Source organism: Syngnathus acus, chromosome 1 (genome assembly GCF_901709675.1).
Source record: "Syngnathus acus chromosome 1, fSynAcu1.2, whole genome shotgun sequence".
In the NCBI taxonomy this organism is placed as follows: Eukaryota; Metazoa; Chordata; class Actinopteri; order Syngnathiformes; family Syngnathidae; genus Syngnathus; species Syngnathus acus.
The window spans coordinates 15,861,255-15,880,606 of NC_051087.1; the positions used below are offsets into that span (position 1 = coordinate 15,861,255).

The 19,352-nt window shown below is 39.2% G+C and overlaps 1 protein-coding gene and 2 long non-coding RNA genes across 5 annotated transcripts; 2 read left to right on the forward strand and 1 right to left on the reverse strand.

Annotated features, from left to right (window-relative positions):
• Nucleotides 1-592: 592 nt before the first annotated feature.
• dctd (dCMP deaminase) lies at nt 593-19,202 on the forward strand. Of its 3 annotated transcripts, none has more exons than XM_037255060.1 (6): nt 600-872; nt 10,428-10,590; nt 12,332-12,467; nt 13,532-13,648; nt 17,449-17,545; nt 18,393-19,202. In XM_037255060.1, the coding sequence occupies exons 1-6, from the start codon at nt 832-834 to the stop codon at nt 18,475-18,477; spliced, it is 639 nt and encodes a 212-aa protein (XP_037110955.1). In that variant the 5' UTR covers nt 600-831; the 3' UTR covers nt 18,478-19,202. The 3 variants fall into 3 exon arrangements, with proteins under 3 accessions (XP_037110972.1, XP_037110955.1, XP_037110962.1); XM_037255067.1 differs by having other exon boundaries at nt 606-872; nt 10,491-10,590; XM_037255077.1 differs by lacking the exon at nt 13,532-13,648 and having other exon boundaries at nt 593-872.
• On the forward strand, nt 3,745-4,622 carry LOC119124981. Its single transcript, XR_005098387.1, has 3 exons — nt 3,745-3,765; nt 3,883-4,461; nt 4,581-4,622. It is a non-coding gene; the product is annotated as an uncharacterized LOC119124981 (long non-coding RNA).
• LOC119124913 lies at nt 7,262-8,712 on the reverse strand. Its single transcript, XR_005098359.1, has 5 exons — nt 8,507-8,712; nt 8,292-8,380; nt 8,016-8,121; nt 7,701-7,806; nt 7,262-7,565 (listed from the first exon to the last, which is right to left on the reverse strand). It is a non-coding gene; the product is annotated as an uncharacterized LOC119124913 (long non-coding RNA).
• Nucleotides 19,203-19,352: the final 150 nt, after the last annotated feature.

Genomic DNA, 19,352 nt, shown 5'->3' on the forward strand with positions numbered 1-19,352 from the left:
ACAACTGTACACTTAAGGAGAAAGCTGAACCGTTTAGCACATTTAAGCATGATTATATGGATGTGGCTGAACACGACACCAAATCGAGACCAAACTTTACTAATCAAACTACCCTAATTACTAGGGGGAGACAGTGGAGCCTCAACAAGAATTAAATTAGGTCAGTGCTTCTGCAGGGCCAGAAGAGAATGCCTTGCTGGCCCTGATTGTAAGATCAGTGTTTGCTTGCAGATTGTAATGGGTATAATTTTTCCAAACAAAAATAGTCTCAGATTTAAGATTGCCTGCAGTGCTTGGTTTGTCATGTACTGTTAAGGCGCTTGTATTTTAACAGTTTAGCAGGTAAGGCATTTGATTAGCCACTAGATGGCAATGTTGGAACGGAGGAAGTTGATATAGTTTTTTTAGTTTATTCCTCACGAGGACTGACAGGCAACGGCATATATACAGGTTGTCCCAGAAAGATATACACCTTTTAGCAGCTGATTACTCAAAAGTTTGGTTTTTCTTTGCAGATTAAACCCATCGATCCAAATGATGGCAGCCAGACTAAACTTTGAAGAAAGAAAATTTATTTTAATTTATTTTTTTATGTATGTATTACACTTTGGACTTTATTAGATAGGATTTTGGGTTGTATAGTAAATCTTTGACACACAACTAGTCTTGGAACTTTCGCACATGGCTCCGATTAGTTTAGTTTACCTGTAAAACAAAACCCAGGGTGAACAACATTGTTTCCGGGTTATGTTAAGTAGAGAAAGGGAGCAACAAATTGGCGGACCAAGCGTAGAAAGTAAAGTTTTGTATTGTGGACCAGGTTGACCGATTATGGAAAACAATTCGCGGCCGAAGACAGAAATTTGCCATGGGTAAGTGTTTTATCTGACGAGAGACAACTCCGGTGTTGTGCTTGATTTGGTTCCCCCGTGAGATTTTGTTCCCCCTGCCGCGGGAGCGCGCACGCCTTGTTTGGAAAGCGAAAAACCGATGTCGTACGGCGTCAGCACTATGTTGTTTTCAATAAAAACATGAAGAACTCACGTTTGCGTCAGTCAATTTTAACTTTTATAAAGGATTATTCTCATTTGATGTCTTTAAATTCATCCGCGTTCTGCCATTGAAGCGGGGTGCATTCAAAGACCAGTCGTACAGACGGAACACTCATTCACTTCACCAAAAAGCAACAATATAATTACGTGAGCTCTTTGCATAAACCTCGATGCAAAGAAACTCCTCTTTTTGGGTACCGTTACATGCTACAAGGCGTATATATTACAAAGGAGACTTTCTACTTAATTGTGATCATCATTCATCCATCCATTTTATTACTCAGGTATTTTCAAAGCAAATTAATATTGTTGCATTTATTAATTTGCTTTAAAATGACAGCGCAATATACCGTTTTTTCCCATGTATAATGCGCAAAATTTAACTAATTTATTGTCCTAAAATCTGGGGTGCGCATTATACATGGGTACAAATTTTATTTATTTTTTAATTTAATTTTATTTTTTGACACGTCAGCTATATAAAGAGCGAGAGTTCAGTTCTCTACCTAAAATAATACAGGTAATATTTTATTTCACAACACTTTGCCTTGTTCCTTTCTTCTCTGCTGTTCACTTCAAACACGCTCCATACGAACACAATGCTCTCGTATCAGACGCTTGCTCGATCACCTGCTCGTTTGCTGTCACAATGTACCCTACACAAATCCGAAACATTTGTTGCGGCTCCGAGTCACGACGAGGGGCAAGTTTTGGTTTCCAAGGGTGTTTTTATTCCTCTTCAACTTCTCTCCCATACAGAGCCGCCTTTTTCACATGTCCGCACGTCACTTTCCTCTCTTTTCATTTTAACCTAACCTAACTGATCGCGGTGGTGCCTTTATGGGCAGTCGGAGAAATCAACGCCAACAAAAAAAATACATCCAGCCTAGTTAAGAAATCACCAGAAAGATCACCATGACAATTGTGAATAATAAATAAATAATTATTATATATATTATATATATTATTATTATAATAATAAATAATTGTGATAAATAACTGGAACATCACTCAAATATTGGTGATCCCGTTGAGTCTCACATATTTCTTCGCTATCGAGTTTGCTCCTGCATACGCAGTGATACTGACCGGCAGAATAACATCCGGTTGTTCCCAAAGATGATCTTTTTTCTGAAATAATTTTACGTTTACGGACTTAAGTAACCCGGCCGGGTCATACCAAAGACTATAAAAATGGGACCCATTGCCTCCTTGCTTGGCACTCAGCATTAAGGGTTGGAATTGGGGGGTTAGATCACCAAATGATTCCCGAGCGCGGCGCCGCTGCTGCTCACTGCTCCCCTCTCCCCCAGGGGATGGATCAAAATCACACGGGGATGGGTCAAATGCAGAGGACAAATTTCACCACACCCAGATGCGTGTGTGACGATCATTGGGACTTAAAAAAAAAAAAAAGAAGAAAAACAAATTTGGGTGCGTATTATACATGGGTACAGGCTTTTTTCCAGCATCAACATGCCATTTTTAGGGTGCGTATTATACATGGGGGCGCATTATACATGGGAAAAAAACGGTAATTAAAAGCTGACACTATAGCAATGTCAAACGTGTTCATTTAAGAAAAAGCCACACACGTTTTGTGATCAAATCTTTCATAACAAGAATGATTTGAGTGAGAAAACAAACTCCGGCCGAATCGGCCACTACAGGTTAGTTAAAGGCCATGTCATAGAAATGTGTCTTTAAACGTGTCTTAAATGTTTCTACTGAGGTAGCAGTCCTAATATCCATTGGTAGGGCATTCCAAAGCTCTGGAGCCCGGATAGAAAATGCTCTAGACCAGTGATCCCCAACCTTTTTTGCGCCACGGACCGGTTACGTGTCAGAAATATTTTCGCGGACCGGCCTTTATATAAATAAATAATAGATTTATATAACTAAATAATACATTTATATAAATAAATAATACATTTATAATAAATATATGAATACGATGAAATAAAATGATACGACTGGCATAAAAACAAGTATAAACGACATTAAAATAAAACTCACCAGTACATTGAATAGAGGCTTTGCAGTCACGTGATTTTGTGTTATGCCGCCATCTTGGTGGTCAACCGGTCAGCTCGTTCCTACGTGTTCGTACAGATTCAGTTTGATTTCTGCGCTACATTTTCACCGATTTCATCCGAATTATGGCTGATTTGCTATCCCATGAAGTTGGGCATTTGGATGAAGAATCCAAGAAACGTTACCGAGAGAAGTTGAACCTTGTTGGAACAACGGATCCGTACCTTTTACCGAGAAGCATGCTAAAATCACCTGAGCATTTTGCAACAGCCGACCTGCCTGATCTCTCATATCCAGATATTTATAATTACCTCGTCGATTCACCATCTCCGTACACTGGAAAGGACCTTAAGGCATACAAGAGTCTGGATGCCTACAAGTATTTTACAGCAGGTTTTGTGCATGATGGGCTGATATGGCAGATTCCAAACAGAATCGATTTCTTCTCATGACCAAGGTAAGGAAAATATCATATTGAAATCTGAGAAATTAATTCCTACAATAAAACATTACATAATTTCCAACTATTCAATATAGAGCTTATGCAACAATTTCTACAAAAATACTTTTTAGAATTCATGCTTGATAATTCCTTTTGGTCTCTTGCTCAAAATGAACCAGGTTTAAATTTTCAAGCTAATTTAATGAATGATTCATGAGAAAATTTACCAAATGCCAGGTAAAATATGCATAAATGGACAGTAAGAGGTCTAGCCTTGTATATTATATCCAAATTAGGGACTGATAATAATATATGTTTTGTATTAATATATGTATGTCATATTATCTGTTTCAGGTAAAACACTCTCAACGGATGAATGATCCTCCCCTCAGACCTTGGGTAGCAATAGCGAAAGATGGTCAGATCCTGTGCTGCCACTGTACCTGCATGGCTGGATTGGGTGAAACATGTTCACATTCAGCAGCATCCCTGTTCGCCCTGGAGACATGAATACGTATGAAGACGGCCACTTCATGCACATCACTACCTTGTCAGTGGCTGAAACCATCAGCATCGCACATAGAATATGCTGAAGGATGCAATATCGATTTTGCCCGTCCAGCCCAGAAACGAAAGTCAGAAGTTTCAACTCCTGAGGAAAGTGCTGCGAGAAAACTGCTGAATGTTCCTCCACCAACTGAAGAGCAGAAAGCTGCCTTTTACAAGGCTTTGTCTGAATGCGGTGGAAGACCAGCAATTTTGAGCATTGTCCCTGACTATGCTGACAACTTTGTGCCAAGGGCAGTGAAGCAAAAGCTTCCTGTACCTCTCTCACAGCTGTACGATTCTGGCAATATGAAACTCAGCCCAGATGAACTTGCACTAAAATGCCGGTCAGAGCTGGAAAAGTTACATTCCATTACCAGAGAGCAGGTTTGTATTTTTTTCGCACTTAGTAATTAATATATATATCATAAATAATTTATTGTTCTCCAACCTGTTACAAATAATCTAATCATAGTGAAAACAATTTTTATTAAAATGTTTTTCAGATATCTGCGGTTGAAGAAGAGTCCAGGGGCCAAGCAACATCACATCTTCACCAGCGGGTAGTTGATCATTTTCACGAGGGACAGACTGGGAAATATTGACAAGTGCTGCTGCTGCTGCCAATGCCCTCTCGCGGTCTCTCTTGCGCTGCTTGAGATTTTGTCTTCTCTCAAAGATCTTCAATGAACATTTGAGTTTTCGTTTGTGAGGTGACTGGGTATGCTCAAATATACTTGGCACATAGTCTGGGGATAGTGGATCTTTGCTTTTTGCACCTGAAACAATTAAACAATCACATTATTCGTAATGACTACCATAAATAATTAAGCACGTTGTTGAAGGGGATATACCCAGTTCAGTTTGTTTCGTAATGGCATTTCATAACTTGACATATTAAAAAACTCAATAGAGTGAAATCATTCAGTAAACTGTACCTGTCTGTTCAAGTTGCTACCATTTTTATTTTTTGTTTATTTTTGCATGATGCCTCATCTGATTGGCTTGAAAACTTAACCAATAAAAATTTTAACCTTGTGCCAATGGCTTGAAAACTTTATCAATGTAGATTTTACCTTGTGCCAAATGAAGTAACAAAAAGCCTCTTGTTCAAAAATGCTTCATTAAATAAAAATTGTTTCACAAGGTTCATAATAATTTCTTTTGAAATTTCCTAATGCATTCACTCATGAGAATTAATTGTTCAATTCCAATATGATTTTCAAGCCAATCAGATGAAGCATCATGAAAAAATAAACAAAAAATAAAAACGGAGGGGGGGGGTGTGAACTGAAGAAATCATCCCATTCCCTGCCTTGCTGCTCTTGCTGCCTTTCTAAAAATGCACCCAGCATTTTCAACAATCATATTTGTATCATCCCATATTGTATTATTTCACATTTTGTGAAACAAATCAGGGGTGAATAGTTTACATACCTGATATGAAGTGCTCATTGCATATCCTTGTGTAAATCGTAGGTTTCCATCGTTCACGACGAATCGCCGCGATCCATTTATCGCGTTTTTGGATGTTTGCCGGAAATCTATAGAAGGTTTATCGCCTCATCTATTGCTACATCCAACAGCACAGCAGGTTTCCGGCATTTTCAAGCTCAAATAGCAGCAGATGTAACAAGAAAGCGTGTGTGAGTCGTTGACCGGCACTGAAATGTTGACCGGCAAGATGGCCGCCAAGCTAATGTGCGCGGCTGATGACGTCAGCTGCAAAGCCTCTATTAGTGGGAGCACTGAGCTTGTTTCTCAGAAACGAGCCGGTCCCATCTAGGCGTAATCGGAGACAATGACACCCGAAGTGGTTAAGGTTTGTCTTTTAATGCAGGATGCTTGGTCTCCATGTGCCGAAGCAGTTTTGAGGGCTTCATTGCCTCGTTAGCTAGCCTGTCACCACATATTATGCAGAGTGGGCTTGGCGCGTCAGTCTTTTAAATGCAGCTTTCCTTTTCTTAGAAGTCGTAGCCTCTTCTTCTTCCGTCTCCTCATTGGGCTTTTTTCCCTTTCCGAAGAAGCTTTCCAAACATCTCTGTTTCTTGCTCATTTTTGCTTGCTTCGCGGGCTCAACTGAGGTGACATGTCACGTGACCGAGACGAGCGTCTTGACCTGAACCGACGGATGTAATTGGGAGAGAATCGCCAATTTTTTTATATTTTTCAAAATAAATACTTACTCATTTTTGCTAGCTTTGCGGGCTCGACTGGGGAAACATGTCATGTGACCGGGACGAGCGTCTTGACCTGAATTAATTGATCGTCGATTAAAAAATTTTTTTTTTTTTCTGTGTGGCTTGGCGGCCCGGTACAAAGTGACCCACGGACCGGTACCGGTCCGCGGCCCGGTGGTTGGGGACCACTGCTCTAGACCCTGCAGACATTTTCTTGGCCCTCGGTGTCGCTGAAAAGGTAGCGTTTTGCGAACGAAGGTTACGAGACGGAACATAAGGAACAACTAGGTCGACGAGATATGAAGGCGCTAAGCCATGCAGTGATTTATAGGTTAATAGAAGAACCTTGAAGTCACATCTTAAATGGACCGGGAGCCAATGTAAGTTGCCCCGTGAGGATATGTTCCCCCCCCTTATTTTGAAAACGGTGAGTGCTGGACTCCAGCTGTTTTTTTTCTGTCTTCCTGGGGGTCTGTTCAGGTTGTGTGGCAAATTTGAACAGGTTCCCTCATTCCTAGCCCAAGTTACAGGGGGGGAACACATCCTCACAGCTGCCCCGTGAGTATATGTTCCCCCCCCCTTATTTTGAAAACGGTGAGTGCTGGACTACAGCAGTTTTTTTTCTGTCGTCCTGGGGGTCTGTTCAGGTTGTGTGGCAAATTTGAACAGGTTCCGTCATTCCTAGGCCAAATTACAGGGGGGGAACACATCCTCACGGCGGCCCCCTGAGGATATGTTCCCCCTCCTTATTTTGAGAACGGTGAGTGCTGGACTCCCAGCTGTTTTTTTTTCTGATGATTTGTGCAGTGATACCATTATTACTGCACTTTATCAATTTCTTTGGCCTTATTTTGGTCAAACAACTTTGTTTCTTAATCATATAACATACATCAAAAATTATAACTTTAAACTTTATTAAGAAAAAAAAGAATTAATTTTTTTAAATAATAATAAAATAAAATAAAAAAATACAAATTTTAATAAAAAAAAGCAAAATGGATTTCAAGCAAGCTTCAAATATTTAGCATTTAATTTCTGTACATGTACACAAAAAAGAGCCTTCGGTTGGAGGCTCCCCGACACATACAAGATGGAACCACCTGCAACACTCGTCACACTGAATCTGGTAAACAAAGAAAAAAGCAAGATCATACAATGCAGCACATTTACAATAATTTACAACGAATGTGTAATTCAATATATTTCTTAATCATCACATGCATTAGTTAACAAGACCTGAAATAATTACTCATCTGTTGTCTGTGTCATGTGTAGCTTCCCCACAAACAAAGCACAAGTTAGATAAATCATCTGTGAAAACAAAGACAGAAGAATTGATATAGTACTTCCCTGTGTAAAACTTAACTGAGTTGTATATAGCATTGATAGCACAGTCAGGACCATTCTTTGGGTGGCAATAACATCTCTTGGGTGCATATTACTTACCAGTCTCTAATAGAAGTGTGGTGGCAATTTGCAGCCTGTACCTATTTACATCATGTGCCTTTGCTGAGAAATCTATTTCTTCATTTGAAAGAAGATGTTCTGCAAACTGAAAAAGACAATGTCAGATGTTTACAGTGCATAAAGAATGCTTTAAATGTTTGCCATCTTTAGCCTATATATCATACAAAAGATTCTGCTGTCAGACAATAATTTGTTTTAAATTAGTTTTTTTAGTTTTGAGTAATGTTTGATTAAGTTTTTGCATAATTGAGTGATATGAGTTTGGTAAATCTAGTCTGTAAATCAAATGCATACTTTCAAAGCAAATACAACACAAGAGGTTGAATCTTGTTGCCTGGGATGGGGGACAGTGCCACAAGTCCACCTGGAAACATTGCACCCTTTCTTGCGCATGAACGCCCTGAAATATAAGAGCCAGTACATATTATCACAAATTTCAAGTTTTATCCGTCAATTACATAATTTGTATTGGTAAAAACAAAAACCTAGTCCACTTTCAAAAGAAAGCGCACATCTTCAGTTAAATGTTGATATCACAATAGTACTCTGACTTTTAGAAGCTGTGCTTACCGGGTTGATTCCAGGCATTTTTTAATGTCCATTTGAGACTCACCAAGAGGATCAACTAGTAAGGACCTTTTTTCTCCTGGCATGATTGCCTATATTTTAAACACAAAAAATGAGGTTTTATTATTCATATGCATGAATTATTAAACATTCTGCACATAACTATATATTTTTTGCTGTAATGTTACTCCTCTTGTGGCATTAAAACATTTCTTTACCGCCAGCTTCCAATGCTTATGCTCATTGACAATGCCAATAAGTTTGTATTCCACCGGGTTGATCTAAAAATAAACAGAAGAAAAAAATACGTCTGTCAATAATTTCAGTAAAATGCGTAAAGAACAAAATTAATGCCAATTGAGTTTTTTAATAAAATTGTTATGTCTTAATAACGTTGTTGGGCCACTAATTGGCCCGACAACAATATTAAGACATTTAACTTCTTAACTTCATTGATAATTTTGCAAGATATAATTCAATAAACAGGGCAATACAGACACACCTTGAGTCTCTGGCTCTTTCCATTCCATAAATTTGTCATTGCAAATGAGTCAATACCTTTTCCACGCTGATTTGGTTGCGTTTGTTCACCAACAACAGGAGGTACGCGTTTATAACCTGTAATTGAAACGGCAAACAAATTGAAACAGAAACTAAAACTTAAGTTTCTGACGTTAGTGTAGAAATTAGCAGGTTCTGCAATGTGAATTTTTGGTGCGTCTCTGGATCTAATTTGCTTGATTTATGTACGTTGTGTATCTTACCCTCAACGTCGTAAAAATAAGCTTTTCTTCTCAATACGTACTTCTCCTTCTTCGTAATACCATTTGGGTATTCTTGTTTTGTTTTGTAGGCAATAATTTGTTGGTAAATAGTTGGGTCCATTGTGCGGCAGCGTATTGTTGTCAGAAAACAATGGCGAAATGACGCGAAGTGCGCACTTACAAGGTGGGGTAAAATGGGTGCTTTGGTGACAAGTTTGAATTCAAGACAATATTGTTTGACCAACAAAGGAAAGAAAACATTATTATCTATTTGTTTATTTATTTATTTAACATCCAATATTGTATAGTTATCAGTGCACAAATCATTTATTTACATATACACCGTTTTAAATGGGGGGGAACATATCCTCACAGGGCACACCGTTCTCAAAATGGGAGGGGGGCACAAATTCTCACGGCTTGACATTTTTTATAGAGTTCCTGTTACAATTTTTATCCCCCCTCCCCACCATCTGTCACTTTGCTTGGGACAAAAGGAGCCTTCAGAACTTAAATTTCTTCTCAATTATTCATTCAAATCAATTCACTCAAATCATTCTCGTTATGAAAGATTTGATCACAAAACGTGTGTGGCTTTTTCTTAAATGAACACGTTTGACATTGCTATAGTGTCAGCTTTTAATTATATTGCGCTGTCATTTTAAAGCAAATTAATAAATGCAACAATATTAATTTGCTTTGAAAATACCTGAGTACCGTAATTTTCGGACTATAAGTCGCGGTTTTTTTCATAGTTTGGGTGGGGGGGCGACTTATACTCAGGAGCGACTTATATACATATATATGTTTTTTTTCACTTTTTTGGGCATTTTATGGCTGGTGCGACTTATACTCCGGTGCGACTTATAGTCCGAAAATTACGGTAATAAAATGGATGGATGGATGAATGATGATCACAATTAAGTAGAAAGTCTCCTTTGTAATATATACTCCTTGTAGCCTGTACCCAAAAAGAGGAGTTTCTTTGCATCGAGGTTTATGCAAAGAGCTCACGTAATTATATTGTTGCTTTTTGGTGAAGTGAATGAGTGTTCCGTCTGTACGACTGGTCTTTGAATGCACCCCGCTTCAATGGCAGAACGCGGAGGAATTTAAAGACATCAAATGAGAATAATCCTTTCTAAAAATTAAAATTGACTGACGCAAACGTGAGTTCTTCATGTTTTTATTGAAAACAACATAGTGCTGACGCCGTACGACATCGGTTTTTCGCTTTCCAAACAAGGCGTGCGCGCTCCCGCGGCAGGGGGAACAAAATCTCACGGGGGAACCAAATCAAGCACAACACCGGAAACAATTCACGCATAAAATGGGGCTCCCCGTCAGTTGACAAAAGACACGCTTTTTCTTGGAGGCACGATTACCATGTTTGCAAACCTTTTAAGGCCGAATCTTGTCAATGGACTGATCTCTACAGCTGCACAACCAAGAAGAGGGAAGACTACCTGGAATGGCCCGAGTACTTCATGGCTGTGGCATTCTTGTCAGCTCAGAGAAGCAAAGACCCGAACTCACAAGTGTGTATTGTGTCCAAACTTAAAACGATTCAGTTTTTGTTGGAAGGGCTGGTTAAGGTTTAAGTTTAAGCCTTAACCCATAATCCTCTGCCTGACATTTCAGGCTTTAGTTAACATCCATCCATCCATCTTCTTCCGCTTATCCGGGGTCGGGTCGCGGGGGCAGCAGCTTCAGGAGGGACTCCCAGACTTCCCTCTCCCCAGCCACTTCATCTAGCTCATCCCGGGGGATCCCAAGGCGTTCCCAGGCCAGGTGAGAGACATGGTCTCTCCAGCGCGTCCTGGGTCGTCCTCGGGGTCTCCTACCGGTGGGACATGCTCGGAACACCTCCCCAGGGAGGTTTTAGTTAACATGCACAGGCAAATGAAGTTCTATTAATATATAATGCGTGTGCGTGCGCAAGCGTTCCAACAAGTTGGTTCCAAAGAAAAACCGTCACAAAGATTGTAAGTTTTTATACAGCTATAAAAATGAGTAAAATGGCATGGTTGCACCAACCTTTTAACTTTAAAACTATATTGATGGATTAACCCGTACAGATTAGGGATGGATGAGATCATTAAAGTCACAAATATATTTTTGGATCCGAAAAACACGTGAAAATCACGAACGTATTTGTGAATCTGAAAAACGTGGAAATCACGAATATATCTGTGGATCTGGAAAAACAAAATTGTGGATGTATTTGTGTAAATAATTTTGACACAAATCTCACCTCATAAAACATGTTAAGATTTTAATTCAGTTGTCTTGTGTGCATTAATTTGTTCTTGTCATATTGGCATAGCTTGCCTTTGTAACGTGGGCAATGGTGAAGAAATATGAATAAGGACCAGGCGAGCATGACCGTCGTTGCGCGGGCTTTTTTTTTTTTTTTTTTAAATACAGTCAAAACTCGGTTTTCGCACGTCCCGGTTCTCGAACAAATCGGGATTCGAACAAAAAAATCTAAAGTTTTTTGCTTCGGTTCTCGAACAAATTTCGGAGGTCAAACCTCGCGAGATGAGCCGAGAGGACCCGAGAAAACCCGACCGCGCAGCCCGGATGCCGACTGACTCCGTTGTTATTGTATTTTCGTTACTTTGAGGAACCCCTAATCATGCCTCCAAAGAAAGCAAGTGGGAGCAGTTAAGCCATCCTAAAACTCAAAGACGCTCTTAAAGCAATGCAACAGTGAGCGCCCGGCGCGCTGTGGTTGCGCGATCGGACCAAATTAAGCTCCCTGCGCACTGAGGTCCACTTAAATTTTGGAAAGAACATCAGGACTTTAAAAATATTTTCTAAATTTCAACGATGGCTCTGTCACAATAATGCGACCAGCACGGTGCAGATGCGCAGTCGGCGGCGCGCTACGGTTGCACGTTTGGTGTTGCGCTGCAGTTGCGCGATCGGACAAAAATGCGCAAATGAAAAAATGCTTAAAAAATGCAGGGTTTTTTTTAGTCTTGGAACGGATTAAATTTTTTCCCATTATTTGTAATGGGACAAATAGATTCGGAATTCGAACGATTCGCTTCTCGAACTGCTTTCTGGAACGGATTGTGATCGAAAACCGACTGTAATTCCTTACGTCATCTGGAGCAGGTATTCATGGGAAAAAAGAGGCACCAGACCCTTGAAAACCAAAATTTATTATTATATTGGAAATTGGTGTAGTGTTCAATTTCTCGAATGATCCATAGGATAATCGGCTCCATAAAGGTTCATTAATGACAGCCCTAGTTATTTTTGTAATTACAGGTGGGGGCCTGTATAGTGAACCAGGAGAATAAGATTGTTGGCATTGGCTACAATGGAATGCCTAACGGCTGTGATGATGATCAGCTGCCTTGGGCTCGGTCGGCGGCTGATCGTCTGGACACTAAATATCCCTATGGTAATGTGTTACTTGAACAAAAATTGACTTGTCATAACAGCATCAATTATTACATGACTTTATTCCAAGTGCTCACTCATGAGTGTACACTCTGTACTATAGTCCATTGCATGGCCTATGTCACAATGACGTAAGGGTGCTAGCTGGAGCAGGGATCGCACGGCATTTGCTACGTTGCCAATGACGATTTGAAAATGAATTTGGCGAGATAAATATTTCCCAAGCTCGCTACTCAGGTGAAGAGCTGATTTGTTTGATAAAACTCTCCTTGTGGAAATTGTCTCAAAAGCTGTCATTTTGAAATGAAAATGTCCGTTTGCGAATCAAATAATCCCACATTTCTAAATGGGGCCAGTGATGCATATGATTGACGATTGTCATCACAATATGGCTTTCAATCCAATAGCATCATTTATAGTATATTCCACATTGCAGTGAGGCTAGCAATGTATCGGCATTGCTACTAACATAATATTGATAAGCACACTGCACCAACAATGTCTCAGCACCTGAGCCGTGGCAAACAACAAACAAAGTTTAGTTTTCCGTATCCGTGCCCACAAAAAAAGAAGCAAGATGACACGGCGAAACAAGCTTTTAACCGGGACTCAACTTGTCAAATTCCCAGGGATATGACATGGCATGGAGAAAGGAATGTTTTTTGTAAAGCGTTTTTGAAAAGAAGCCATGGGTTTTTGAGTTAGTTTTATATTATATTACTAAACACAAACAGCATGATCGCACTTTAAGCTGGGTCTGCACAACATGGCTCATAGTGGTTTGAGGTTCACCATCCAAAAAGGCGTAATAGTTCACTCTAGTAGTGTATTGTTCATTTAAATTATTGTCATTTTATGCTGCTTTGACAAATGTATGCAACCTTATCTGTCAGCCTTTTTTTTTCACTGTTTTGAAAAAAAAACCTCTTATATTTAAAATTACATCATAGTCACATACAGCACCAATTCAACATTGAAGACAAACTCAAAAGTGCTTCTTGTTAATCAGCCAGACTCAGAACATACACAGGTGCATTATATTAATCACCGGGTTGTGTCCCACAGTGTGCCATGCAGAGCTCAATGCCATCATGAACAAGAACAGTGCTGATGTGAAGGGCTGTACCATCTATGTTGCACTGTTCCCCTGTAATGAATGTGCTAAACTCATCATCCAAGCAGGTTGGTAATGGTGTAATTTCTATTGGCTGATTGATGATGATTTTCTTTTGTTAGTGATGGATTTAAGTTGAAATGCTAAGAAAAATGCTGATTTATTTGGGGGGAAGGGGGGGGGGGTTAAGTAATGGTTACTGGCTTTATGAAACTGCACTGAGAACTATTTTTACTCCCATAGTTAAATAGTGTAACAACAGTATTAAAAATGCTCTTTGCATGTCTAATAACATAGTTGTACAGTACCTTGAGATATGAGTTTAATTTGTTCCATGACCATCATTCAAACGACATTCCCTATTGAAATGAATAGAAATGCAATTTATCTGTCCCAGCCATAAAAAAAAAAAACATTTATTTTTGTTATGTCATTACTAAAGGGTTAGGGACTATTTACCGTATTTTTCGGACTAAAAGTCGCTCCGGAATATAGGTCGCATTAGCTATAAAATGCACAATAACGTGAAAAAAAACATATATAAGTCGCTCCGGAGTATAAGTCGCATTTTGGGGGAAATTTATTCGACAAAATCCAACACCAAGAACAGACATGAACGAGCAACAACAGGCTAAACGATAGGTATGCTAACGTGACATAAACACAAACGAAGAGCTGAGAACGGGCCTGACGTAACATTCAGAGTTATTCAAAAAACTATTACATAAATAACACGTTTATAAAACCATCTGTGTCACTCCAATTCATTAAATCCATCGATCATCCTTTGTCAACAATGGGTGCGCGCCGCTGACGGCGCTTGCACTTCAAAATATTCCACAGGCCCATATAACGATATATACATTATATATCAAATAACTATTGTATAAGCAATACTATTATCAAACCATCTGTGTCACTTTAAATCATGAAATCCATTGATCAAATTCCTCGTCCTTTGTCAACAACGCCGCGCGTGCGCTCTGACGTCAGCCTTGTCGTTATTCCACAGATCTAGTATATAACTATATTGTAGCGTTAACAAAGTACAAGGAAAGACGTGGGTTTGGTAAACGGCTCTTTATTTAACAAAACAAGAGTTCAACGAGCTAACAACTACTGAACTGTAACGATAAAAACATATACAAGTTGCTACACGAAAAATAAAATATATCAAATAACTATAACATAAATAGTTCACCACCACACGGCCCCAAGCACCGGTGTCGACTTCCAGGCGTGTGGCGGCGTGGACTTCCATCCCCGGAGGTGGCACTTCCAGCCACGGAGGTGGAAGAGAGCTCCATAGAATAGGACTGGGCGTGCGTAGAAGCCATGTCCGAGCCCCATCCACCATCCCCGGACAGCCACCCGGCCGTGCGCCGGCCCCAGACTTCCATCCACGGAGGTTAAAGAGAGCTCCGTAGAGTGGGACCGGGCGTACGTAAAAGCCATGTCCGAGCCCCATCCACCGTCCCCGGACAGCCACCCGGCCGCGCGCCGGCCCCAGACTTCCATCCACGGAGGTTAAAGAGAGCTCCGTAGAGTAGGACCGGGCGTGCGTAAAAGCCATAATAGTTTTTCAAACCTTCTGTGTCACTCCAAATCATTAAATCCTTCAAACTCTTCGTCCTCCGTGTCACTTACAAACAAAGCCGCTAATGATGCCGGTAGTACGTGGGGCCCTTGTCATCTTCGTCGTCCTGTGATCAATCTTTGTCCTTTTTGTAAACTGCCGCGCCACGCCGCGCTGCTGACGTCACTTGAAATTCAAATTACAGTAATCCCTTGCTACATCGCGGTTCGTTTATCGCAGTTTCACTTTTTTTTTTTTTTTTTTTTAATTTTTGAAGAAATTCACATATAAGTCGCTCCTCAGTATAAGTCTAGTATATAGTCCCCACCCAAACTATAAAAAAAACTGCGATTTATAGTCCGAAAATTACGGTACTCTTATTTATTTTCTTATTTGTTTAATTAAATAAGAATGTTTCTGAAAGTCAATTGACTTAAACATTTTTACAAGTATTTAAAAATACAAAAAAGTGTTTAATAAACAATAAAGTGTATAAAACTACAATGAAGGTTAATAAAAGTCTTGTGTGGATATTGTAACAATATATTTACTCTTGTTTATTTTTTAAATAAGAATGTTTCTGAAAATCTGTTTGACTTTAAAAAGTTCACAAAAGTGTTCAAAAATACCAAAAAGCATTTAAAAGTACAAATACAATACAGTGTTCAAAAATACAATAAAGTTTCATATTTTGTGGATATTGTAACAATATATTTTCTCAACATTGCGGATTTTCACCTATCACGGGTGGTCGTGGAACCAATTATCTGCGATAAACGAGGGATTATTGTAGACCCGAGACGAGGATCGTTCCTGTCTGGATGGAGGAAGTCACACATTTGTCTTCCGTCTTTTTACTTGCCTGCAGCGTTTGATGACTTAAAGGACGGAAAGGGGTCTCCACATACGTATGTCTGGGTAGTCAAGCAATGAGAGTAATAATAAGACCAGACTTGCTCTGGAGAGTCAATGCCAGTAATTAATCATGAATATTACAATCTAAAGATCAATTACTAGAGCCCTCACTGGTAGAAGAGTGAAAAAACAGTCAAAGTGAGACATGTTGATTGCATTCTTCTACGAGGGAGGGACATCCTCTTATGCAAGGCTACCAAACAGCATGTTTAGGGATCCTGCAGTGTTGGCTTGATTCAGTGCACAAGATGAGGTAAGAGTTGGGGCAGGACATTTTGTCACCTCCACATTATGACAATTCCCTAAGCATCTGCTTGTTCCTGGCTGTGAACAACATTACCATGTTGGCGCAACCTCTCACCCAAGCTGGCTCAGCGTGAATTCCCCCCCCCCATAACATCAAAAGCGGAGAATTACTTCAAAGAGAAAAGTAAACGTGAAATATCCTAAATTCCTTGAAATATGTCTTGTGACACCAGTCCGGGAATCTTTCTGACAATCGTTGTACAGTATATTAATATATCAATGTATACTAAGAAGGCATGCAAATAGATTATTTGTAATTTATTTATTCGTGTGAAGGCGAAGGCCTTGTGTTATTCTACACCACAGGTGTCAAACTCCAGGCCCAGGGGCCAGATAGTGAACTGAAAGTGCCCCAAAACAAACAGGAAGGGCCCCAAAATGAACATGAAGTGCCCCAACATGAACAGGAAGTCAACTGGAAGTGCCCCAATTTTAACAGGAAGTTAACCGGAAGTGCCCCCCAATCAAACCGGAAGTGCCCCGAATCAAACCGGAAGTGCAACTTTAAACTATTCATATTTTTCTTTCTTATTCCACAACTTCACACTTACGAGAAATTCCACATTTTCAATTTTGAAATTCCTGCCAATTTTTCCCAAATTTCGTTTTCCCTTCTAATTTCTACATTTTTTAACCGATTCAACCCGTTCCAACTTTCAAATGTTTATCTTTTCCCTACCTTTTCCACAACTACCCACTTGACAAAAATTCCACATTTTCAATTTTGAAATTCACGCCACATTCTCCCCAATTTTGTTTCTCACCTCTTATTTCTACACGTTTCCACCAATTCCAACTTTCAACTGTTCATCATTTTCCTATCTATTCCACAACTTCCCACTTACCAAAAATTCAAAATTTTCAATTTTGAAATTCACCCGAAATTCTCCAAAATTTTGTTTTACACTTCTCATTTCTACATTTCTCAAGTAATTCAACTCGTTTCATCATCATTCTGCAGTATTCCCTAAGAATTTATTCAGTTTCTTCGCCTTCACACGCAATTTCTCCAGAAATTGCATTTTCTAGTTGTTGTGTATCATTACTTTGTCGCACTGACCTTCTGTCCAGGCATTAAGGCAGTGGTCTATCTTTCTGACAAATACCATGACACACCTGAGATGACTGCCTCAAGACGACTACTCAATATGGCATGTGTACAGTTCCAGTGAGTAACCATTTCTTGTGTGTGACTTTATATAGAGCTTTGGTGGTCCCAACTTGTAAAACATTTTCCCCATAACACCAACCCCCCGTTTACGGTTGAGAGATGGTCTTCATAGTAGTAAACTAATGCACGTAGAGACATAGTGGTGCTTTAACTGCCACCGGTGGCTACTAAAACTGGGAGGCACATGGGGCATGTTCATATGTACAAAAAAGGCGTTCATACCTATAACCCAACATGTACAGGGAGTGAGTTATGAGTATTTGAAAGTACAATTTTTGCCCATTTTTGCATATTTACAGAGGTCATATTTGAATGAACTCTAAGATATTTTATCAAATTTTGGGTGTTTCATCTAGTTAACATGTTAAGGCTGAAAAGTCATTGAAAATGTTATTTTGTGACAATGTGCTCTTTACAAAGAATAATCATGGTGTTTTTGAGGGTCTGGACCTCGGCGAAAACTCGTGAAACTTGGCACACACATCGCACCTGGCATAATCAATATTTCAGCGATTTCTTGTGCGGGTTTCAGAAATTGGCTCTACTGTGCCTCTACAAATTGTTAATGAGGCATTCCTGGTTCTATGTTTCACCTAGATCTGTGAAAATTGTGTGATTTATGTAACAGTTCAAGACCTACAAAAAAAAGACTCACCTTATGCTAACAGGAAGACTGCCATTTTGACTTTTTTTAACTGGGCGGCATTTTTGGTCTTTTATAGAAGTCATATTTTAAGATGTTGTTTCTTTAAAGAAAACAGTGCTACAGTTAGGCTAGTAATTCTAGACATTTGTTTGTTTTTGTGTAAATCTATATATTTACATCCTCCTGTCTTCTTGTTAGGCAATTCAAGCCGAAGAGGACCAAGATTACCATTGATTTTAATTCCATAAACCTCCCAACAGCGCTGGACAACTCAACAAAGTGACTATCCAAATTTCTGATCAAGGCCGGCCAAAAAGCCAGAACATGGAAGAGAAAGTGTTGCATTTGTTATGTATATACTTTTTGAGCCCTGTATCTTTGTTTTTGTTTTTTCACAAGATACAGATTACTTGCTTTTGCAATCTAGGTAACAAGAAGAGTTTTATAGATATTGTTTTCACATTTTTAATTGAAAATTAAATTGAGTTCCACCTACAAGTCTACATGTTTTAAGTTGAAAAATTATTCATCTTTTTTTTTTAATCCAAAGACATTCCCCAACTATGGCAAAGGAGGAATATTGTTAAGTTCCTGGCCATTTCACTTACAGTGGGGCAAAAAAATATTTCGTCAGTCACCAATTGTGCAAGTTCTCCCACTTACAAGATGAGAGATGGCCGTAATTTTCATCATAGGTACACTTCAACTATGAGACAAAATGGAAAAAAAATTATGTATTATGGAAGCTGACCTCAAAGTATGCTTTGAAACGGGATCTTGCCCCAATTATTCCATTTTGATCTCTCAGACTGTCCTGTCAAACTGTGAACATATTTTTTCCATTGTATAAAAGGATGTGTCCAAGTTTGTGTTTTTCTTGACTACAGGACTCACAAACATTTGTTTTGAATGAGTTGAATCACTGACATTTTGATTTCACAGCAATTATGGCCCATACTCCACTTGCTTTGGTACTGTTACAGTTTTAGAACTTGAAGAAATGGGGTCAAAAAACAAAGTGCTGCCTAGCTACAAAAACAGATATGCTCAAACCTCATTGAATAAAGTACATAAGCAGACAAGTATATATTCACATATAAAATCAATAAAAGAAGCATTATAAGCATATAATTATACCTACACACTAAATCAATAAAG